Here is a 24,815-nt window from a genome sequence, read left to right as displayed (position 1 = left end):
AGAGCTGGTGGTTGGGAGGCGGGGCTAGTGCTGGGCAGACTTACACGGTCTGTGCCGGGGCTGGTGGTTGGGAGGTGGGGCTAGTGCTGGGGAGATTTATACGGTCTGTGCCGGGGCTGGTGGTTGGGCGGCGGGGATAGTGCTGGGCAGACTTATACAGTCTGTGCCAGAGCTGGTGGTGGGAGGCAGGGATAGTGCTGGGCAGACTTATACGGTCTGTACCAGAGCTGCTGGTGGGAGGTGGGACTGGTAGTTGGGAGGCGGGGATAGTGCTGGGCAGACTTATACGGTCTGTGCCAGAGCTGGTGGTGGGAAGCGGGGTTGGTGGTTGGGAGGTGGGGATAGGGCTGCCAGACTTATACGGTCTGTGCCCTGAAGAGGACAGTACAAATTAAAAAAGTAGCACATGAATTTATCTTCTTGAGCAGACTAGATGGACCATCCAGGTATTTTTCTGCCGTCATCTACTATGTTACTATGTTAATAAAAAAAATCTTATGAAAAAATTACAGTACTATAACTAAGGTGACATGGCTCCCACAGGAGCCTGTGCTTAAAGTGCTGGATAACATTTTTATTGGTGCGTTGGAGGAAGATGTGAACATCGGTTTTGCACATGACGCTAAGCTGAATCCAGTCAAAGTGCTGCAAGATTCACTTCAGAGGAGTTTTCCAATCCTAAGAGGCCCTTTTCCTAAAGTGCTTTAAGCACTAGTGTGGGCTTAACATGGTAAAAATAGTCTAAAATCGAACAAAACGTGTAGTTAGGTTGTATAGGAACCAGATGATTCTTTATTGCCAGCATCAATAGTATTGGAAGAATCCAACTCAGAGAACTACTAAAACATCAGTTCAAAAATATGTATAAAAATAAATAAAACATTTAAAACTGTATGCTTACTATATCTAATGCAGAATGAGTTAAATCATTTTGTTTTGCCATTTGCATATCTTTTTTGTAGCACCGGTGTTTACTTGGCTGTAAGTGCTCCCCCTTGAAATGGCCGTGCAGTGCCAACTCTTAAAAAAAAAAAAAAAAAAAGACAGCCTTTTACCTGCTGTTGTGAACGGGGACCTCAGCACGTGTGCTAGTACGAACCTCTGACTGAACAAAGCTGACAATACAGAAGCCCTAAGCGTCTCCTAAATAAGAAGCAGTAAGAGCTCCCGTGTTAGCACTAGCAAATAGCCACTGAAAAAAATGAACACTCGTGCAGAGCCATAAAGTGAAATAATTGAAGGTCAAATGTACGGCCACACTAGCAATAGGTTTAGTGCACGGGAAGGTCCCACATTAGGATACGCTAAACCCATTTAGTAGCACAGCCTAGTAAAAGAGCCCCTAAATGAATAGTAGATATAGCTCACTGTTGTCAAATATTTGGAAATGCGCGTCCAATTAGGGAATATTTTACTAGCAGGCATTCTTATGACTACAGCAGTAAATAACATGAGGGTAGTTTGTTGAAGATTCTAAAGGGGGAAAATCAGTGGGTATGGGGATGTGATTAGGTTCTTGAAAAAATGCTGATCCAGAGGTGTGACAGAACAGTGGGTTTTTTAAGCCTGTAAAACTTCCTTAATTATTTCCTGAAGTGTATTTCTTCTAGTGGCCAGCAGGTGGTGCATGTTTTATGTTAAAGCTGTTATAGAAAAGTAAATGCTACCCCTTTTGTTTCACTCAGTGAGGAAGTGATCTACAGTACTGTGAGCAGTATACTTTTAAAACTTGTTGTTCTGGGCTCTGATTGGCCCAATATCTCAATTTCATTTGGATTTACTGGCTTTTTCCCCAGTCTTAGTCGGGGAGAAAAGAGAGACATATCTCTTTGCTGAGGCCCTGTGATCAGTTATATTTGGTAATCTGTGAGCAGCATATTTCCTGATCTCCCCAGGTACTTTTTAGAAAGTAAACAAATGTTTAGATAGTTTTAGAATTGATCCATATTTCAGTTACCTGTTATTGTTTGCCTATTTGCACTATTTTGTTCCACTGTTCAATTTTTATGAGAATAAACAAAATTGTTTGTTCGCTTTTCTTGTCTGGACTGATAAAGAATCTTGGTGGTTTGTGTGTTGGCTCTGTGAGTACTTTCTGGGAACTGTGGGACCACTGGGAGCGTGACCTCCAGTTACCTAGAAATCATTGGGGATAATTTTAGAGTGGGAGACTCACCCAGAGGTGGTTGGGACCCAGTCGTTGGGAGGAGGGTGCTAGTGTAGTGCATAAGAGGCAGGTGCAGGCGGACCTGAGCTGTGATAGACCCTCTAAGTGGCCACAGGGTAACCCCAGGCAGGTAGCTAGGCATTTTGTGACGCGATGTCTGCAAAAGATGCTTGGGGCCAGATATTTACCCCAGAGTTCTAAAAGAACATAAATATGAAATTGCAGACCTGTTACTAGCAATCTACATCATATCAAAATCAACCAATCATTGATGTAGCAAAGGGAATTCTTGCCTTTTCTATCCATTAAAATGGTTGAAGATGTAAACGTATATGTAAGGAGGATCCAATCAATATAAAGCATCTATATTTTCAGAAGGCATTTGACAAAGTCCATAATGAGACTCCTCGGGAAATTAAAAAGCCTGCAGATAGGAAGTGATGTCTTACTCTGGGTTGGTAACTGGTTAACTGGGAGTGTATTTGCCATGAATTTCTGTAGTCTGTGATAGGATCTGTGTCACTGATCAAATCAGTTCTTGTTTACCGCTAATATCCCCCAGGATTCAGTGTAGTTTACAATCTAGTTGAGACAAAAACCCATAATGTTAGTGTGAAATATGAGAACAATTAGAGACCATTGGTGTAATGCATGAGAACAGAAGGGGTGAGTCTGTACTAAGAGTTTTGTACTGTATTTTATGACAGAGAATGTGTAAATTACTTTGGTTCCCATTTTTTTGGGAAGAAGATGGTATGCATACCTTAAGAACTGAAATCTGATGAAGTAGGGGTTTGAATTCTTGCTGTCTTCAGGCTGAATTTGAGGTGTGTGAGCAGTGCCATCTGTTGGCTGTACAACAGATTTGGAAATCTGACTTGGTATATTGAACCCAAACGTACTTGGGATACCATAAATATTGTTTGTCTATTGATTGATTTAATTTATTTACTGCCTAGAAGGCAAACCCCATCTACTGTGCCACTGAGGAGTTGCAAAGGTTCCGTAATCAATGGGCAGCACACCCGTATTGGTTAAGTTTAGTTACTGTGTGTGATTGTTTAGAACTTTTTCTGGTTAGTAGTGGTCTAGAAAGCTGTTTTTTAAAATTTGTATTTAGTTTATGCCTTCTCTGTGGTACCTGAAGGCAAATTTAGAAACAGTTACGTTAGGTATCTTGTAGCGCTATAGAAATGCTAAATAGTAGTATTAGTAGTAGTATTTTCCTGGCCCCTGAGGGTTTACAATCTAAGGGGGTCTTTTACTAAGCCACAGTAGCGTTTTTAGCTCGCGGTAGAAATCAGCTGGCAGTAAACGCCGAGATGCCCATTATATTCCTATGGGCATCTCAGGGTTCACCATCAGCTGATTTCTACCGCAAGCTAAAAATGCTACTGCAGCTTAGTAAAAGTCCCCATTTGTTTGTACCTGGGACAAAGTAGCAGTAGGATTTGAACAGAGTTTTCTTGATTCCTAACCTGCTACTCTTCTCTGTTGTGAAGTGTTGCAGGTTTGGAGGGGGTTTTTGGTCCTGTTTGACAAGAGCCAGTATGCGTGGGCAAATAAGATGCCTTTGAGCTTTTTCCAGAGCAGAAAATTTTTTCATTTTAAAGAATTCAACAGATAAGTTACTGCAGTCAAATAGCACAACGTTAAAAAAAATAAAAAAAAAAGCATTCTGCTAAATGATGCACAGTATTGCAAGGATTTAGCTTCTAAAAAAGGGCATGCAGCTTTCACTAACACTCCCCACACTTTACTTTGAAAAAGGTACTGCCAGTATCCTTTAAAGATGAATACTAACAAATAGCTGACAAATATTTTTTGTCTAGTGAAGCAGAGGTAGCATAAATGACTTGATGAAATCTGGAGGGGGGTGATATGTATGTGTATAGAGAGAGATTTTTTTTTTTTTTACTGTGGAGTGCTAACATTGGTAACCATGTGGAAGTGTTTTTCAAAACTACAGATCTCTGCATCCAGACAAACAAAAGTTATCTTAATGCTCTTTTTGTGATCTGCCTTGAGGCAGAAATGGTTTTCTTCTGTAATGTTTTAAACATGTCGCCTTGTGCAAGATTGTTGAAATTCTTGAAGTAGCCATATTGGCAAGTTTGAGTGCACCTCACTAACTGGATCTGATTTGTCCTCCCTGAGCTGTGATGTCACAAATCGTCTCACACAGCATCAAGCATTCCATATGGCTGCTTCCAGGGTTGTAAGGATTTTTTAAAAATTGTAAAATTTTGATGACACTATTAAATTGTAGTATTGAATTTTAATTCTGCTCTTTTTTTTTTCTAATTGAAGTCAAATCCTTGTTTTTAATAGAGGTCATATTTATTTTCCTATCGTTTATATAGGTGCTACAAGAGAAGTTGGGTCGGCGCTAACCAGGATGTGTATGAGGCACAGAAGTATAGAAACCAAACTCCGACAGTTTTCAAAGTTAGTGATGCCTTTTCTTTCTGCGTTGTCCATCCAAGCTGTTTTCATCTCATCCTGCTGCTCTACCACAATAGGGGACTTCCTGAGAAAGAGGAAGCCATTGTTCACACATACATACTATCCAGAAGGGCTGGGTCTAACCTGAGGGAAGTGAGCCTTCATAAATGGACAGTGTTTATACAGTTACACCTTTCTTTTTTTAAGGGAAAGGGGATGGTGATGAGATTTGATATACCGCTTTTCTGAGGTTACAATCAAAGTGGTTTACATATTATATACAGTTACTTAGAACATAAGAATAGCCATGCTGGGTCAGACCAATGGTCTGTCTTTCCCAGTATCCTGCTTCCAGCAGTGGCCAATTCACATCACAAGCACCTGGCAGAAACCCTATTAGTAGCACCATTCCGGTTCCCCTGATTCTCAAGCCACTGCACTAAGCATTAGGCTAGTACAGTGAGCCACCTGCTACCACAGATACTTGAGTGGTTTCTTGAGCTTGTCTTGAATTGTTCTGCTTTTGTTGTTGTTGTTGATGTATTCTATACTGGTTTTGTTTTTCTGTATTGCCCATGTATGCAGCCATATCTGTTACAACCTCTTATACTAGATATTGATTGACCTTGGTCATCCTTTGTCCACTTGCTTAGAGAAGACATTTAGATCCACCTTTACTGCAGATGAGAGGGTGACAACCTGTAGTAAAATGAAGAGGCCACTCACTGGTCATTAGGGCTCACTCCTTATAATCATAAAGTGAGTCTTTTTCCTGAAGAGACTGAGGTTTCTGGCTTTGATTCAAGAGAGGCACCAAGGGCACATCTCCCCCTTATCAATACAGATTGCCAACCACGGTGCCCTTAACAAAGACACCATGACATCTGATTGTAACTTTTTTAATGTTTGTTTTGGATGTAAGTGGCCCTGCAATTGATACATTTGCCCTTTCCATTTGAAAACCATATGTTAACAGATCTATTGTTCCTGAGTTCAAGCAAGTACTCCACTACTGTTTGGGCATATTATTACCCAAATCTATGATCCTTAATGGTATTCCATAGTTAGTGTCATCTCTTCTCATGCTTCCTACCTTACTGCAGTTTGGCCACTTGCGTGCTGAGATCATGCAGCCTATTATCTCTTGCTTCTTGGTGTGCTCCCACTTTCTACCCCTGCCCCCTTATCTGTGATGCTAGCCGAGATTTTAAATGGTTTGTTAAAGTTATTAAAAGAATGGCAAAGATGATAGGTAGATAATTGCCTATCAGCACACAGAAACCATATTATGATCTGGAAGGTTGCATTTTTGGTGATGGTCACTTCAGCCTTGTGTGTGAGCTCCAGACATTAGTGGCGCATCCATCTTATACCAGATTGCATTACAGTACCAAATTATTGCCTAAGTTGGTGCTGGGATAACACTTCAATGAATAATTTGTCCTTCCAATGTATTTTCCCAGGCCACATCTCCCCAGAAGTGAATACGCCTTTCCATTACGTTCATTCCCACTGTTCCAGGATGAGTGGGTAGTTATGTCCATCGACCAGAAGGTGGAGATAGAAAATATAGAACTGAGCACCACTACAGAGCTCCCTGCTAGCAGTTTAGCTCCTCAGTATCTTCTATCTCCAGCAGGTGGATGGACAGACTTTCTCTGGTTCTGAGGCCTTGCTCCTGGTCCAGTTGGTCAACTGGTTCCCAGTTGAGCAGAGTGAGCAGACATACCTGGTGGTGCTGGGTCCCTGTCATGCCTTCCTCCTTGGGGGTGTTCTGCGCCTTTTCCCTGTTTTCCCTCTGTGTGAGAGCCTGCTCAGCAACCAGTCTGCTCAGAAGATGAGGAGTCGCAGGCAACACAATGAGTCTGGCCGGTGCTGCTGCCGTGCCCTGCTCTGAAAGAGGGGGGGGGGGTGACTGTATCCCCTGGTAGTGTGGACCCAGGGTGGTGGGTCCTTTCTGCTGTGCTTCAGGCCTTGGGACATCGATGGGAGCACTGTGTGTCGGTGCTACAAAAAAAAAACCCCCATGGACGAAGTGGAGGAGCAGTTTAATAATTAGATCAGTGGACTGAGAACCAGGGGAGCCTGGTTGAAATCTCACAACTGCTCCTTGAGGTCTTTGGCAGATACAAACAGACTGTGATTCCTCCGAAGACTGAGCAGTGTTCCTCCTTGGGCTGCTGCAAGGTGTGCAGTCCAGTTCCCAAGTGGAGGAGCTGATTCGGGGCTCGCACATACAGGGCGCTCTCGGTCACAGCAGCGCGTTTCTTTTGGCTCTGATCCCCGGTGCATGGCCTTGGTGCTTCGCCTCAGAAGGAGGCGGGAATGGCGGCCATTTTGGTTTTTTTCAGCAGAATCGAAGCCCCTGCTCAGGCAGCTGTATAGGTGGGGGGCCCTTCGGGGGGGGGGGGCCCTGGGTCAGGGCCAGCCCTTCGTCTGCTCCACCAGGCCTTGGGCTGATGCTAGGAGCCTTTTCTCCAGCAGGCCTGGCAGCTCCGGGGAGAGAGAGGAGATGGGGATCTCCCTGCCTGTTCCCAGGGAATCGCGACTGCTGCCCCGTTGAGACTTAGTCTCAGATTTCACTGCAGTAGGGCTCCTAGGAGGCAGCCCCCTGATTTCAGAGGCACTTGCAGCGCTCCCTTGGGGAGTTTCCGGAAGGTAGTCAGGCGGCTAGCCTTATGAAGAGCCTCAGGGGACCATCCAGGGTATTTCTCCATTCACCTGGACATTCGGGTCCTGCTTGCTGCAAGGTGGAGTGCGTCTGACACAGGCCTACAGGTTGGGAGGACCGTGGCCCGTCCTTTTTCTCTGGTGCCAACAGGAGGAGATGTTCCCTTATCTAAGTTGGTGTCTGCAGTCACCTAGAGTACTACCCTCCCGGTGGTTGACGGCCTTGCCTTGAGGGATCTGCTAGATAGGAAGCCGAAACAGGCTTTCCAGCACACCTTGAGGTGACTGCTTTGGAGCTGCAGGCTTCTATTTGTAGCCCTTTGGTGGCACAGGCCTGTTTGCAGTGACATCAGCAGTCCTTTTACCCGGGGCAGTTTTTCAGCCACAGGCATGTCTTTGACGCTCTCCGTGAGGCGTCAGTTCTTGCTGCGGGCGTGGGTGGCCATTGCCACTTCAAAGGCCTGCGTGGTTAAGTTACCCATTTGAGGCATTTCTTTTCGGGAATGACCTCAGCAATTTGGTTCAGGAGCTGGGTGAGCCGGCCCCAGCGTCTTCCAGAAGACGTTCCTTGTTCCTCTGCTTGCCTTGTGGGCTCAGCAGGTGCCCTGTTTCATGACAGCTCCTTGTGTAGGTCTGGTCGTCAGACCTTTGGCCAGAGGGCTCAGTTTTGGGCCCGGCAATCTTTCTTCCAGGGGACGGAGAGCCGGCAGGGCACTCAGTCTGTCTCCCGGCAATCCCCATATAGCCAGGCCCCTCCGGGCCTACAGGGGGCCACTTCAGGCCTTCGGGATGCATGGTCTACCTTTTCCTGAGCTCTGGCGCTGGTTATTCTGGGTGATGGCTTCCAGTTGGAGTTCTCCCCTCCGGTAACCCATCTCTTCTTACAGTCTCCGTGTTCAGGTGCTGCTGGCCCTTCAGGCCATTGTTCCCATCCCTCCCGCTGAGCGCGGTCTGGTCAGTTTTCCTCTTATTTTGAGGTTCCCAGGAAGATGAGAGCAGTGCAACCTAATTGGGATTTCTAGGGGTCGAGAGTGGTGACGTCACGCTGAGCAATGGTGGTGTGAGAGAACAGCTCCATATGCCAGTGTCGCAGATCGATCATATATAACTGCTCCGAGCATTGTTGGAAAGTACAGACCCGACGTACGAGTGTTGGAGGACTTGTGGGGCGCAGTGATAGTTGGAAAAGATGTTGCGGGATCCCGTAAATCCCTAAAAGACTTCACATATCGGCCACACCAGACGGCGGACAAGATGACGCTTATGGAGGAGCACGGTAAAACTACAAATGCGAGGTGCAGTGTATCACCCGATGAGAGTGCAGCGGAGAGCGAACTCACGGCGAAAGGTTTTTGGGCTTTGCTTGATGTGATCCGAGCAGATATCAAGGGGGTCCGCGACGATTTTGCGACCCTTGCAGCAGACTTACGTGGCGAAATAACAGAAATGGGCCGCCGGGTGGAGGAGTTAGACAACCACGTGGAGATCCAACAGGAAGTTTGAGCAACGTGGAAACTGCATTGAAGGAACAACAGGCCGTATACAGGTCGCTAAGTGATAAAATCGAAGATTTGGAAAACAGGGGAAGGAGATCCAACATCCGCATAAGGGGCATACCGGAGCAAGCAGAATACTTGAACTGTGAGCGGGATCTCTAGGGGTCCACTGGTGTCCATTTTCGGATGGTGACCCTGAGGTCTGTGCTCCTGTCCTTTCAGAGAGAGAGTTGTCTCTGCTCTTGAGACCAGGGAGGCGTAATTACCTTCCCCTCTTGGGGCTGCTTCTGCAGTTCTTTTCCAATTCCGGTCCCTAACATTTGGTCTCCTCACGGGCCGGATACCTTTCCTAGGTCGTTTGTGTAGCAGTCTTTCTGCGGAGACAGAGGTTTCGTTTCCTTCTGCACTTGGACAGCTGGCAAATCCAAGCCTCCTCTTCCCAAGCCTGTGTAGAGGCTCCTTCAACAATGGTTCGCCTCCTGTTTATTTTTTTTGTTTTCTGGTTTGGGTGTTCAATTTCAGTGGGGGTTGCTGGCGCCAGCACACCAGCTTGGAGCATCTAGTTGTTCTTTTCGATTCCCTGTGAGCTTGAATGTTTCTCACAGAGGGACGGCGCTTTAAGTTAGTGCACTGGATTCTTCGCTTCTGCTTTGTTTCCAGCTTCCAGCCTGGGATTTTGTGCAGCGCCTTGGTTCTGTGACAGCGGCCCTGGAAATGGTACCATACCCTTGGATGCGGCCAATTTATAGGGCCCTGTTCAGCTCCTGGTCTCCGATTTCAGAGGGTTACAGCCTCTGGCTTCTTTGCCCCTGGCGGTCAGACAGACCTGAGGTGGTTCTGGCTTCACCAGTCGTCGACCCTAGGAAGGCCTCCCCGTTCCTGCCTTGGGAAGTGGGGTCTACGGTTGACAGTTTCTTAGGCTGGGGGGGCCCTTTGCAGGGGTTCCCTGGCACAGCTCTTGGTTTCCAGTAGAGGCGCATTGGGCCTTTGGAGCTGTGAGGGGTGTGCTAAGCTCTGGAGGCTTTTGCCCCGCTGTTGGGAATGCTTTTGGGCCTTTTCGGACATTGCTGTGGCACTAGCCTCTTCTACTAGCTGGGGGGGGGGGGGGGGACTCCTAGCAGTCTGCTGGCTCTGGAGCCCAACTGGTTAATGGCTGGGGCAGAGAGACACCTGTTGTGCCTTTTGGCGGTTTTGAGGGGTCCCTCTCGTGGGGACCAACCTTCTTAGCAGGCAAGCTCGGACTTCCAGCGATTGGGAACTGTCGGTCGAGCTGTTACAGCTGCTGATGTGTTGATGGGGCTTGGTTCTCTTGGCCTATTCCTGTGTCACCGTTCCTCGGTTCTTCAGCCATCACAGGGAAGAGGACTCTTTGGGTCTGGACACCCTGCTGCGTTTGTATTTGAGCGAGGGATTCCTGTACGCCTTCCCCCGTGCCGAAGTTAGGCCGGGAGTGGGGGAGAGTGGGAGACCTTCGGGATACAGTGCTACTGTTCTCCAGCCTGGACATGGCTCCAGTGCTATGCAGATCTTGTGAAGCTCCTAGTTGGGGAGCTAATGCAGTTCCCTCAAGTTCGCGGTTCTTCTGTTGGGGCCTGGTGGTCATGGAGGATTCTTCTCCCTTGGCCCTGGAGAGGGCTCGGCTGAGGAAGGATTATTGGTTTCAGTCCTGGCTTCCCTGCTGCAGGCTAGGAAGCGCTCTTCTTCCTTGGCACCTGCCAGTACTTTGCTTCCTCCCTGGGCCATTTCCTGGCATTTTTGCGGGAGGGAGTATCAACGGCTAGTGCTGGGTTCCTTGTGGGTTCCAGTGGCAGCCCTGGCTTGCTTTCAGGGTCATTGGCAGACCTTTTCTTTAGCGGCTCTTCCGGTTGCGATTCATTTTCAGAGAGGTGTGGGTCGCTTACGCTGCCCTTCGCGTGCCTTTTCCAAACGGGATTTTATGCTGGTCCTTCGGGTGCTGCAGCACTCTCCATTTGTGCCCCGTTGCCAGGTGATCCTGATAGTTCTTACATAGAACTCAGTGTTATTAGGGCGCTTCCGTTGGCCTGTTGCTTCTTGCAACTTCAGGCTCCTTCTTAAGACCCTTTCTCCGTCTTTGCTTTGGAGGCGGGGTCTCGTTTTGGGCAGTCTTGTTGGTTTCTTTTTATTTAGTCGTCTATATGCCTCTTGCATGCTTCTGAACTTTCACAGGGCTCTCTTGTGTTTTTTCGAGATTCCCGATGTCTTCCACCTTTCGTATAGACCTTTTGTGCAGTTTGGTAAACAGCAGTTGGGTCTCACGGCTTCCAAGGCTTCCTTTGCCCGGTGGGTGAAGGTGGTCGTGGTCTCTGCTTGTATTCTGGGAGGCTCTTCTCCTCGTATTGGAAGGCACACTCTCCTGGGCGTGTGACTACATCTCGGGCAAAGACTGTTGTCTTCTCTGATGAATATTTGTAGGGCAGAGGCATGGGCTTCTCTGCTTTCCTTCAGTAACATGATGGTATAGCGGGGGCCACGCAGGCAACGGCTGCATTTGGGGTGTGTGGCAGGTTCAGCTTCCCACCCTCGTAGGGATAGCTTTTGAACATCCCACTCGTCCTGGAAAAGGGGGAATGAACGTAATGGAAGGAAAAATTAGGACTTACCTGATAATTTTCTTTCCATTAGTTCTTCACGCTATTCCAGGAGCCCTCCCGTGGTTCGACGCTCTGATTGTTGGCTCTATGCACGGTCTTTGTATCCTGTTTTCCAGTGACCTTGTCTTCGGATGGTTCTTGGGGCTGGATGTGTTGTTGCTGACCATGCGCCTGATTGGGCGTTCTTTCTTCCTTGCTTGAGGACTGACACTGAGGAGCTGAGCTGCTAGCACGGAGCTATGTAGTGGTGCTCAGTTCTGTATTTTCTGTCTCCACCTGCTGGTCGATGGACATAACTACCCACTCGTCCTGGAATAGTGTGAACAGCTAATGGAAAGAAAATGTTCAGGTAAGTCCTAATTTCTCCTTTTAGTGTTTGGATTGCAAGAGAGCTGTTGTCTCGTGTTGAACACACTAAAACCTAAAGAAAGTCTACCCAAATGTGGTTCTTTTGACTCAACTAGGCCTTGAATTGCAGTGATGTGTCCTTTTGAACTGGGTAGTAGGTTGCATCTCATTTTTTCATATCCAGGAAAGGCCTGACCTTTGAGAGGCATATTACAGACTGCAATGTTGTCTCATAAGGTCTGCTGCTATTGTGATTTGCAATGCTGTGATGTGACATTTAGTATTTGCTTTCACATGCCATTACTGTCTAGACATGGCATCTGTGGGATAGGTTTGCTCTCTGTATTCACTAAGGAAGGGGTTCTCGCAGCAATCCAGTCTTGTTTTCAAGATATCTCTTGCATACAGTGGAGGCAGTGCATGCAAATCTTTCTCATGCATATTCATTCATTGTGATCTCAAAAGTAAGATCTTCTCGATAAGGATGGTCTTCAATAAACAGAAAACAAAACATTAACAAGATTACCCAGAGTGCACAGGGAAGACAATGTTTCCTGGGGGGGGGGGGGGGGGGGGGCGCATTTTTTATGCTTTAACATTAACATGTTAAGTATTGTAATACTCAGTCCTCATCCCGCATCATGTTTTGTACTGTTAATTACAATAAGCTGTTAGCCACATTGAACCTGATCTGTTGCAGGGCTTTTTTTGAGGGAGTACTTAGTACTGGCACCTTTTCCATTATCTGCTAAACTTGACCCATGGACCCCAAGTTTTAATGAAAGAGCTCAAACTTTACACACCAATTCTGCCTTGTCATAGATTCTGTGACTGGTTGCAGGGGGCCTGGCTATTGTGGGGTGGGTCCCTCAGTGATCACCCCACCCCTGAAGGGTGGCCTAGCATTTGAGTACCTGCACCTTTTTTGCTAGAAAAAAATGCACTAGATATAAATGAGGTGCCAAAAGGGTTGAGGTGGTAGAGGAAGGAGGTAGAGATGTTGCGCAGTTACTTTGCACTAGAACCATGCACGTAACAGCTCAGGGTACTGCTTTTTAATGCAAGTGCAGCATAAATATGCACTAACATGGGAGAGCACATTGGACAGAAGCTGTCTTGCACATACCGGTAGAAAAATTGTATTGCCTCTCATCAGTCTGCATGTTAATATATCCGCGCATATGGTGGAATGCTATGCTGTGAATAAAATACCAATATTTATGCATGTCGTATGCACGGATGTATGTGCATGCAGTCCAATAATTGCCAGTACTCATTTGTCAACAGTCCTGCACTTTGCTGTTTATTCAGCACACCTCCCCTCAGCTCTTTCACCTTTCATGGAAGGCAGAAAGAAGTTGCAGATGCTTATGTTCACAGCAGTAAAGGGAAGAAACGGGCATGAATGCCTCCTAATGCTACTGCAGAAGAACGAGTTAAGCTTTCACTCCTCAGACCTGTGTTAAACCCCTGGCATTACTCTGTCGCCTTGTCTTCTGCGCACTTCTCAGCAACTACGCAGAATAACTAATAGGTTCATTTTTTTAAATGTGTTGTACACTGGTGTCTGCCGGAGCTTTGTGCAGTTAGCTGCTGTACAAATCTCTTTTCCCAGACATGGAACACACAGAATTCGAAAGCCGAGCTAACCTGCACACAAAGCCTAATGCACTTTACTGCATCGGCCCCAGAGAATTTAGCAAAGAAACTGCTGTAGCAGATTACTTATGGAAGAGGCAATGGTGAGAGGGCAAGATTTCAAATTGCCCTAAGTAGGCCATTGTATGTACATAAAGCTATTTTATGCTAGGTTGAGAATTATCAGTCACCATTTTTTGCATACCTGTGTTCTACATTTTGAAACTGAAGGTTCCGTTTTCTGTGGAGCGAGGTAGTATTTCAAAAAATTCACAGTAAATAGCTGGCATCAACTGTATAATACTTGAAACCCTATCTAAGGGGGACACCCCCACCTACCCAGTCTCCCCCAATAGAGAATCCCTGAGCAAAGAATCATAGATCCAGCAGTAGTAGGGGAAGCCCAAGTGTAAATTGCTGGTACACACGATACTCTATACTCTTCGATTCTCACAGGGCCGTGCCAAGGGTCTCTGGTGCCCCCCTGCAGACTATCAGTTGGCGCCCCCCCCCACCAGTTTGGCACAAGATGCAAAGGAAATAGGAGCTGAAAGATGGAGTGCAGATCTTTTCAAGAAGGCATACCGTAATCATCCATCTTAAACACTAAATAATAACACTACACAGGATCTATCCCTCCCCATCTTCAAATCCTTGCTAAAAGCCCACCTCTTCAATGTCGCTTTCGGCACCTAACCATTGGACTAACCAGGAAACCCAGATTGCCCCAATTTGATTGACTGCATTCTTGTCCCTTAAGATTGTAAGCTCCTTTGAGCAGGGACTGTCCTTCTTTGTTAACTTGTACAGCGCTGCATAACCATAGTAGCGCTTTAGAAATGTTAAATAGTAGTAGTACTATACAGAACCGAAAGCCTATCACATGATTGATTACCCTCCTTGCTACCTATATTTAAGTACTACCACTTCAAACCTCATGTCGAATAGAATCTCTCTATAGCAGATGACTACTGCTTATCATTTACAATCCATTTTATTACTCATCAGCTTATCTTCCTTGTTCCTTTCCTCCTGCCTTGGTCTCCCCTCCTCCCCCCCCCCCCCCCCCCACACAGAAATTTCCTCCTTGTTTTTCCAATCTTCCTCTTTGCCTTTCTGTTCCATCAGTTCTTATTTTCCTTTCCTGCCCTTACTCTCCCCTCCTTCATTCCTCCCTGATTCTAGCTTGTTCTCCCCCCCCCCCCCAACAGAAATTTCCTTGCCTGCCTTGTCTTTCTTTTCTTCTTCCCCAGCTGGCCTGGTGGTTCCAGTTCCCCCACCCAACCTGCAGCCTCAAATGTACTTAAAGTAGGCCCACCACGCCACGCCACGCCAGCCAGCAGCCATTATAATGAAAAGTACAACAACAAGGGCAGGCAAAACCTTACCAATGATGTCCAGTTCACGCCACTGCCACAGAACAGCAGCGGATCCAAGCAGCGCAGTGCCGGCTCGCCTATCCTCTCTCCTGTAGGGCAGCACTAACGTGGCATTGGCACTCGGCTCGGCAACACCCCCCCCCCCCCCCCCCATAGGCGGTCGGTGGCCCAACTCTTTGGGGAGGCTAAAGGGGCGGGGTTAGGGGTGGGGCCGGGGTGGAGCTTAAATCCATAATTGTCTGATCACACACAGAAAAAAATAAATAAATGTCACAATTAATACCTTTTATTAAATTTAGATATTAGTTATGTATCATATGTCAAAGAATAAAGTGGTTGCTCAAAGCATATACTAACCACAATCGCTCAACTGCAAAACACTATGCACAACTTTGTGCAAAAACACACTCTGAACCTTACTGTACCATAAATATTACACTGGGCAGAAACTAATACACCAATATACCACCCATACAGAAAATGCAGACCGTCAACAATATTGAAACAAGGGATCATAATATCACAATTCTCATGTAGAGCCACAAAACATCTTAATTCATGTTTAATGTGGGATAAAATGTCATAAATAAGTAAATGAACTTTTAATGTTGAACACCTAATTCTCAAAGTAGACATATTCCAAACACTATAATGAAAATAAAATGATCTTTTCTACCTTTGTTGTCTGGTGACTTTGTTTTTCTGATTGTGCTGGCCCAGTATCCGATTCTGCTGCTATATGTCCTCTTAACTCCGTTTCCAGGGCTTCCTTTCCATTTATTTGTTTACTTTCCGCCTTTCTTCTTCATTTCTTGTCCTACATCCGTAAGTAAAAGCTGGGTCCTCCGCAAACTTGACTGTCCAGTGGATCCAGCTTTTGCCTATTTTCTTCATCCATGTGCAGTTTTTCTACTCTCTTCCTTTTCCATCATCTCATCTCCTTCCTCACTCCACCCTCCCCTCCATCCACCCATGTCCAGCAACTCTCTTCTCCCCTGCCCTCTCCTCTCCCCTTCATCCACCATGTGCAGCAACCCTCCTCTCCCCTCCATCCACCTATGTCCAGCAACCCTCCTCTCCCCTGCCCTCTCCTCTTCATCCACCATGTGCAGCAACCCTCCTCTCCCATGTGCAGCAACCCTCCTCTCCCCTGTCCTCTCCTCTCCCCTTCTTCCACCATGTGCAGCAACCCTCCTCTCCCCTTCCCTCCATCTACCCATGTCCAGCAACCCTCCTCTCCCCTGCCCTCTCCTTTCCCCTTCATCCACCATGTGCAGCAACCCTCCTCTCCCCTTCCCTCCATCCACCCATGTCCAGCAACCCTCCTCTCCCCTGCCCTCTCCTTTCCCCTTCATCCACCATGTGCAGCAACCCTCCTCTCCCCTTCCCTCCATCCACCCATGTCCAGCAACCCTCCTCTCCCCTGCCCTCTCCTTTCCCCTTCATCCACCATGTGCAGCAACCCTCCTCTCCCCTTCCCTCCATCCACCCATGTCCAGCAACCCTCCTCTCCCCTGCCCTCTCCTTTCCCCTTCATCCACCATGTGCTGCAACCCTCCTCTCCCCTTCCCTCCATCTACCCATGTCCAGCAACCCTCCTCTCCCCCTGCCCTCTCCTTTCCCCTTCATCCACCATGTGCAGCAACCCTCCTCTCCCCTTCCCTCCATCCACCCATGTCCAGCAACCCTCCTCTCCCCTGCCCTCCTCCTTTCCCCTTCATCCACCATGTGCTGCAACCCTCCTCTCCCCTTCCCTCCATCCACCCATGTCCAGCAACCCTCCTCTCCCCTGCCCTCTCCTTTCCCCTTCATCCACCATGTGCAGCAACCCTCCTCTCCCCTTCCCTCCATCCACCCATGTCCAGCAACCCTCCTCTCCCCTGCCCTCTCCTTTCCCCTTCATCCACCATGTGCTGCAACCCTCCTCTCCCCTTCCCTCCATCTACCCATGTCCAGCAACCCTCCTTTCCCCTGCCCTCTCCTCTCCCCTTCTTCCACCATGTGCAGCAACCCTCCTCTCCCCTTCCCTCCATCCACCCATGTCCAGCAACCCTCCTCTCCCCTGCCCTCTCCTTTCCCCTTCATCCACCATGTGCTGCAACCCTCCTCTCCCCTTCCCTCCATCTACCCATGTCCAGCAACCCTCCTTTCCCCTGCCCTCTCCTCTTCTTCCACCATGTGCAGCAACCCTCCTCTCCTCTCCCGTCTGCCCTCATTTCCTTTCTGCCGCCGCCGCCGTACCTTTAAATATTATATTTTTGCTGGAGTCACGGGCAGCACCGGCATTGAAGACATCAGCAGGCTCATCGCGCTTCCAGCAGCCTTCCCTCGCAAGTCGGATGATGGCTCCGCCCTCATAGAAACAGGAAATACGTCAGAAGAGGGCGGAGCCATTATCCGACTTGCGAGGGAAGGCTGCTGGAAGCGCGATGAGCCTGCTGATGCCTTCAATACCGGTGCTGCCCGCGACTTCAGCAAAAATATATTATTTAAAGGTACGGAGGGGGGCGGGGCAGTGGCGGGCTAGCCTTCCCAAGCCTCTTATACGGGGCGCCTATGCCCCCCCCCAAAGTCCTCCAGAGTTGAACTGCGCTGCGCACGGGAAGGCAGCAACCAGAGCCAGCAGCGGCGCATGCGCATATAGGCGCCAATGCGACTACGCGAGAGAGGTGAGGTTTAAATTTATATTTTTTAATTGACTCGGCCGGCAGCGGCGCCCCTGAAAGGCAAGCGCCCCCCTGCCATGCTTACCCTGCTGAGTGGGTTAGCACGGCCCTGGATTCTCAGAGTGCATGGTTAACAGATTGCTCAGGGCCCGATGCACAAAGGCAGCAGTAAAATTTGGCTGCCTCGGTAAAATTTAGCGACTCTCTAACAGCCAACAATGCGCAAAGGGGGTTGCATGTAAATGAGCTGCATGGATCCCCCTTTGTACATCGCTCTGTTGTTTGCGAGTCCAAGCTGTCAGATGCATTTCCGGGGGGGGGGGGGGGGGGTCCAAGGCAGGAGAAAGGAGCTGTTGCTCCTGCCTCCACCTTCTAAAGATACACAGAGTGGTGTGGGTAGGGTCGGAGTTAGTGTGTGCACGCGTGGGGGGGGGGGGGGGGTCACGGTCCACTGGACCACCAAAGAAATGTTTAAAAAAAAAAAGATTTTTCCGATGGGGTGGGGGTGGGGTGTTGGGGTCAATTAGGATCACTAGGGAAATGTAAAAAAAAATTGTGTGGGGCTCACAATGGGGCTTGGCTGGGGTGCGGGGGCGCTGGGAGATGAGAGGTAGGAAGCACAAGCAGGCAACCTTTTGCAACCTGCATGCTTGTGATTCCCTCCTCTCTGATAGCTCCAGAGCAGCTGTAAAATTTTCTCATTAAATTATGCTGTGCTGGAGCTGTGCATCCCACCAGTATACATATTAGACTGCTAATGAGCTCATTGTAATACATTTGTATGAGGTTCTCTGTGGCTGGTAACAGCATTTGTTAGAGCCACGGAAAACCCATTTCTGCATTATTAGCTAGCTGATTGCTTGCTTTAGACTGGCTAGAACCAGTCTAAAGCAAACGTTAATAGTATAGTAAGCTTTGTGCATCTGGCCCTCAGTTCTCAACCTATCCTCTCGCCCATTCAGCTCTAACAGGGGGATGATCAGAAGCAAACGCCAGCGCTAGAGGCTGTTAGCGCCATACTAGCACCGGTGTTTGCTAACGCCCCCATGATCAGAGCCCTCGAGCGCGTGAAACAACACGCTCGAGGGCTCTGAACGCAACTAGCATGCAAATACATGCTAAACAGGGCTAAACATATCCCCAATGATCAGCGGCTAGTGTGCCAAAGATTGGGTTGCTGGCTGCGGCAAACCGTACACCAGCTCCGAGCTGGTGTTAGGGTTTGCAGATCATTGGGGAGGAATGGTGAGCCCTGTCCAGCATGCATTTACATGCTGGCAGGCCCCCATTCCCCCCAACAGCAAACCTGCCAGCGACAGGGCTGGAGGATACACTGGGCAGGGCTGGGCGCCGCCATTTTGTGGCGTTGCAGGAAGAGGAGGGAGGCAGGCTACCCTCCCTCCTCCAACACACAAGGTAGGGGGCACTGGACCACCAGGGACCCCTTGCTTGGGGGACTAGGGGGGGCTGGATACCCACCGGATCTCCAGCCCTCCCTGAAGGGGGGATCGTCGGGGGGACTGGAGGTCTGCCGGACCTTCAGCCCCCATTGCTCGGGGCATGGGGAAGTTGGGGCCTGGTGGTCCCATGGACCTCCAGCCCCTATGTTTGACAGGTTTGGGTTTTTAACAACCCAGACCTGTCAAACAAGTGCAGGAGGATTGTGCTGAGCGCATGCTCAGGCACAATTCTTCCGCACTTGTACCCCATGATCAGAGATAATTGCATGCTTAAATTTGCATGCAATTATCTTTGATCATCGGTGCGGTAAAGCTCCGCGCTGTACCAGCGCTATTTTAGAGCGCTGTTTGGAACAGCGTGGGACTTCTGATCATCTGCTTGTAAATTCCTTTCCCTTTCTTAAGGACTAGAGCTTAGTGTCTGGATGGTGTTAAGTGCTCTATCTTAACCTTGATAGCCAAGATTTAGAAACAAAAAGGAACTTTAAAAAAAATCTGTAAAGCCAAAATTAGAAAAGTGTAAAGTGAAGTGAAAATATGGCATTGTCATCACTGGATCACAAGGCTTTTGCAGTGCTGTTGAGTGCGTGATGAGACATTAGTGCTGGGGCCCCAGTGGAGTGTTTCCGGTTTTCCTTGATACTGGGGCACCTGCTGCTGCTAGAGCGATTGAGGCCTTGCATAAGGTGAGGGGGTGACTGTCTCTTCTTGCAAGTGGAAATGTAAACTTACAGTGTCACATTACCTGTGTTGGCTTTATGCTGGATAGCACGGGAGAAAATGTAGGCAGAATGAAACCAGCCACTGATGGTGATCTCAAAGCTTAATATAATTTGTGGAAATAATAATTGGCGATCTGTGGGGTTTGATTCTTTCTTTTTGTATTTTTATAAAACAATTAGTGCGTTAATAGACTGCCTGATAAACCCACTTCAAGAACAGATGGAAGAATGGAAGAAAGTGGCCAACCAGCTGGATAAAGACCACGCAAAAGGTAGTTTCAGGACAGGCATGTTAGAGGATGTTATTTGGCATGTTATATCATTTTATTGGAACTAACAGCCTCTATTTTTCTTGCTTCATTGCTTTTTCCAGCTGAATGCAAAGTTGAAAATGTATTTGAAGCTGCATTTTCAGTTTTACTGAATGACTCTTTTGATGGAAAAAAAAAAGACATTTCTTATTAAATTAGGTATAAGGACCTACAGGGCATTTACAGATGTACACATAGCATTCATGTGCATTAAATATCGCAGATCAAACAGTGTGATTCTCTGTGTTGGTTATTGATCTAAAAGGTGTACCTTAGTTTTGAGACTTAATAAGTGTCTTTTGCCATATTTGAGGAGAGGACCTCTGATTTTAAACATACAACCTCTTTGGCTTATTATGTTTATCTGATAAAAGAAAACACTGTACATAAAATATCCAGTTTTCTCCAGGACCCATACTGAAACTAGAATGCTGTGCTGTGGAAGACAACAGTGCAATCAAAAGTTGTGTCCCATGAATGCTCCAGAGCAAATAGAATTCACATCTCGGATCCTTCAGTGAATGGGTTTCATAACACCCTTGAAACAGCTAGGTGGACAAGACCTAGTACAGGCTTTCTAATTGCTTTGATTTAAGTCTTGGAAAGTTGAGGTTATAGCAGTGGCTCCAAAACCTGTCCGGGGGGCTCCCCAGCCTGCCAGGTTTTCAGAATAACCACAATGAATAGTCTTGAAAGAAATATGCATGCACTGCCTTCACTGCATGAAAATCTATCTCATTGTGGATATCCTGAAAACCTTACTGACTTTGGGAACCACTGGGTAACAGGTAATCAAGTCCGAGAGTCAACTTTAGTCTCTGCAAGCACAAATAGATTAGTCTGGGGAATTCATTTCATTTAAATATTTGGGTTCATTCAGATGATGTGTGGCTTGGCAAGCCTTCCTCACCCTGCACTATCGTAAGTGATGAATCAGGGTAGTCTTTTACCTCAAAATCTAATGCAGTCTGCTCTAATCTCCCAACCTACTCTCAGCTGATCCAATCTGATCTCATATGATGTGGATGTTTGGTATGGGCTTCTCTGGTTTAGCGCTAATTGTGAAAATTGGCTGAGGGAATAACTATTTCATCAGGTATGATCTTAAAATCAGATGAATTAAATAGCCAAGATGTGGGTGAAAGATCTTTTTGAGAGTAGGAGCAATAGATTTTTGTTCACCAGAGTATTGCCCCATGTCTAATGATGATGGCCAATTGTTCGATTCTAGCTAGAGAAATAAATTAATTCCACATTAATTGAGTGCGTATAAAAGGGACTTCATCTAGTAAATATGACAGAGATACATAAGACTATAGCCATACTGGGTTAGACCAGTGGTCCATCTAGCCCAGTATCTTGTTTCCAACCGTGTTTAATCCAGGTCATAATTACTGGCAGAAACCCAAATAATACCAACATTCTATGCTACCAATCCCAGGACAAGCAATGGCTTCTGCCATGTCCCTCCCAATAACAAGACTATGGACTTTTCCTCCAGGAACTTGTCCAAACCTTTTTTTAAACCCATATTCGCTAAACTCAGTTACCACATCCTCCAGCAAGGAGTTCCAGAGCTTAACTATTCATTAAGTGAAAAAAAAATATTTCCTCCTATTTGTTTTAAAAGTCTTTCCATATAACTTCCTTGAGTGTCCCCTGGTCTTTGACTTTTTGAAAGAGTAAAAAATCAGTTCACTTCTACTTGTTCTATGCCACTCAGGATTTTGTAGACCTCAATCATATCTCCCCTCAGCCATCTCTTTTCAGAGCTGAAGAGCCCTAACCTCTTTAGCCATTCCTCACTTCAGAGGAGTTATCCCCTTTATCATTTCGGTCACTGAACCTTTTTCTAATTCCACTATATCTTTTGAAATACAGCGACCAGAACTGAACTCAATACTCAAGGTGAGGTTGCATCATGGAGTGATACAGAGGCATTATAGGATTCTTGGTCTTATTTACCATCTCTTTCCTAATAATTCTTAGCATCCTGTTTGCTTTATTGCCCCCTGCCACACACAGGGCAGAAGATTTCAGTGTATTGTCTACAGTGACACCTAAATCTTTTTCTTGAGTGCTGACTCCCAAGGGGTAGACTCTAGCATCAGGTAACTATGATTTGGATTGTTTTTCCTAATGTGCATCACTTTGCATTTGTCCACATAAAATTTCATCTTCCATTTGGATGCCCAGTCTTCCAGTTTCCTGTAGTCATCTTGCAATTTTTCAGTCCACATGTGTTTTAACAAATTTGAACAGTTTTGTGTCATCTGCAAATTTAATCACCTCACTCATGGTTCCGATTTCCAGATTTATAAATATGTTAAATAGCACCGGTCCCAATACAGATCCCTGTGGTTCTCCACCATTCACCCATCTCCATTGAGAAAAATGGCCATTTAACCCTACCCTCTTTTTTCTGTCCAATAACCAATTCCTATTCCACAGAAGGATATTGCCTCCTATCCCATGACTTTTTTTAAAATTTTCTCAGGAGTCTCTCATGAGGAACTTTGTCAAAAGCTGCCTGAAAATCCAGATACCCTGCATCAACTGGCTGACCTTTATCCACATGTTTATTCATGCTTTCAAAGAACTGAAACAAATTAGTGAGGCAAGACTTCCCTTGGCTGAAACCATGCTGACTCTGTCCCATTAAACCATGTTTATCTATGTGTTCTGTAATTTTATTGTTTGTGATAGTTTTCACTATTTTGCCCGGCACTGAATTCGGGCTTACTGGTCTATAATTTTCCTGATCATCCCTGGAACTCGTTTTTAAAAATCAGTGTTACATTGGCCACCCTCCAATCTTCAGGTACTACAGACAAATTTTCTAGCAAAAAATATTTGCTAATGGAATAGAGAGGTCATTTTATAAACTTTAGGTGCTGGGTTTCAAATACCCAAAAGCTGGTACTGATGTGTATACAGCACCATACAGGGGTTTCTGCACCGGGAAAGATGGAGTGTTCTGTACATTTGTTCAAATGTATGTATAATCTGTATTTTCGTTGAGTGAACTGCAAAGTGGGCTTGCAAATAAGAGAGAGGCTGTAAAAGTTTGAAGGGATAATACGTTTTCTGTACTATAGGGACAGTAGAATGGGATTATGCAATTTTTTTCACAACTTTGATGTTTTCCATGTTCTACTGCCTAAGTGCTTAAAAGGTACCTAAAGCAGGGTATGTGATTTCGGCGGTTAGTTACATTTTATTGATAAACATTTCTCATTTTTTTAAAGGCATAATTAGTTCAGGCTGAAATTTGACAGGATTATACAGTTGTCTTGTGGTATAAGTAAGTCACATACCCCGCTTTTAGTACCTTTTCGTTCAGCAGGTCACATTTTATAACTGCGATACACACATCTCAGCACTTTAACCACCCAGCAATTTACACCTGTGAAGATTATTCATAACCTGTGACTAACTTTCCTTTTGAGACCTGAGCTTGGAGGAGCATTTGACAGTAGAGGTTTTGTTCACCTCTCCTCTCCAAAGTTTGCTGTTCTGATGAAGGCTCCTTTCTTCCGTGCTAGTGTGAATGCGCATTTATAAAATTCACATCATACATGCATCACTGCCTCCATATACACATGTGTATAGACGTATTTGAGCCTATGTTCAATTGCTAATCGTTTGTCTGGGCAGTGTATAAAATGACCATGTGCGAGTAGCACCACACATTGTGTTTTTTTTAGCCAGTGCTCTATGTGTTTTATTAAAGGTTCAGTGCTGGCTGAGGCCTTTCTTAAATATTAGCTGACACACACAGCTTAACTTGGTCACCTTTTTTGGTGCTTAGCCTACCTTTATAAAAGTGCCCTCTAAAAGTAAGCGAACAAAAAAATCAGGAACTAGGGAACAAGACTGGAAGAGAAATCAATGGAATTAATCTTTTTAAAATGCAGCAAGGTAACTTATATTTACAGATTATGGTGTTATGATGATAATGTTACACCTCTTCTCAAATCCCTGAATTGACTCCCCATGCACTTTCACATAAAGTTCACATTTCTTAAATTTGCCTTCATTCATCAGCACCTCATTACTGCTATTGTTTTTTTTGTTATTATTCAAGCAATTTAACATTTTTAAATAGGAATAAGAATCATAATCCTCTCCACATTTAACACAGTAGGAATGAGGAAATCACTAAAGTGATAATCCTATCTCAAGGCACAATTCAAGGAAGTAAACCAAAGGGAAAAAAAAGGCAGGAAGACAGTACCAAGCTGAATACTTGTACGGAGTAGACGTTATTGGTGCTTGCACCAGTAGAGGGGGAACAGAAACCAGCTTAGAGTCCAAGAAAGTCACTAAATGAAATGATTCAAAGAAAACATATTTAATTGACTGAACTTTATCACACACTTAAAAGGGAAATTAAGCCAAAATATACCCCCTAACTGCAAAACACGTGAAACAGCTTTAGGAAAGATTGACACAGCTGTTGTTTGTGTTTGTTGTTTGTGTTAGAAATATCAGGAAACACTCTAACCTTATGATTCAAAAATACTTTGTCTATGACGAAAAATAAAGTCTGCAATCAAAGTAGCTGTCTGCATTCCAATAGTTTCATCATCTTTTGTATGTGTTAAGTTCAAATTGTCAAAGGATACCTTGGACTCCTCTGCTATTGGTTGTTCAGAAGATTTCTCACCATACGGGGGTGGGGGGGGGGGTAAGATTGTTCTGGTATTTCAAAAATTCAGCTAGATACCTTTTAAAAGTAACAAAGGGGAGTGGGTGCTTTTTATTCTTTTGCTCCTCTCTTCTTTAAATTCATTTCTCAGGCAAGAAATGTGCCTTTCTCCCTCATTGCCAAATCTTGATACCTCACTTTTCCAGTTTGCTGCACTGGATCCCTGGAAATATCCTCTTGAACAAATGTC

At 46.1% G+C, this 24,815-nt stretch overlaps 1 protein-coding gene across 6 annotated transcripts in view; it reads left to right on the top strand.

The window, feature by feature from the left end:
* MTSS1 (MTSS I-BAR domain containing 1) overlaps positions 1 to 24,815 on the top strand; it is a 402,627-nt gene that overhangs the window by 297,237 nt on the left and 80,575 nt on the right. For all 6 annotated transcript variants that reach the window (XM_030219014.1, XM_030219006.1, XM_030218983.1 and 3 more), the window contains exons 4-5: positions 4,531 to 4,615; positions 19,784 to 19,875. In XM_030219014.1, coding sequence (XP_030074874.1) covers positions 4,531 to 4,615; positions 19,784 to 19,875 — 177 coding nt within the window. The remainder of the gene's footprint in view (positions 1 to 4,530; positions 4,616 to 19,783; positions 19,876 to 24,815) is intronic.

This window comes from Microcaecilia unicolor, chromosome 1 (genome assembly GCF_901765095.1).
Source record: "Microcaecilia unicolor chromosome 1, aMicUni1.1, whole genome shotgun sequence".
Classification (NCBI taxonomy): Eukaryota; Metazoa; Chordata; class Amphibia; order Gymnophiona; family Siphonopidae; genus Microcaecilia; species Microcaecilia unicolor.
Note: the sequence above shows the minus strand (reverse complement) of the source record. Positions and strands in the feature narration are given on the sequence as shown.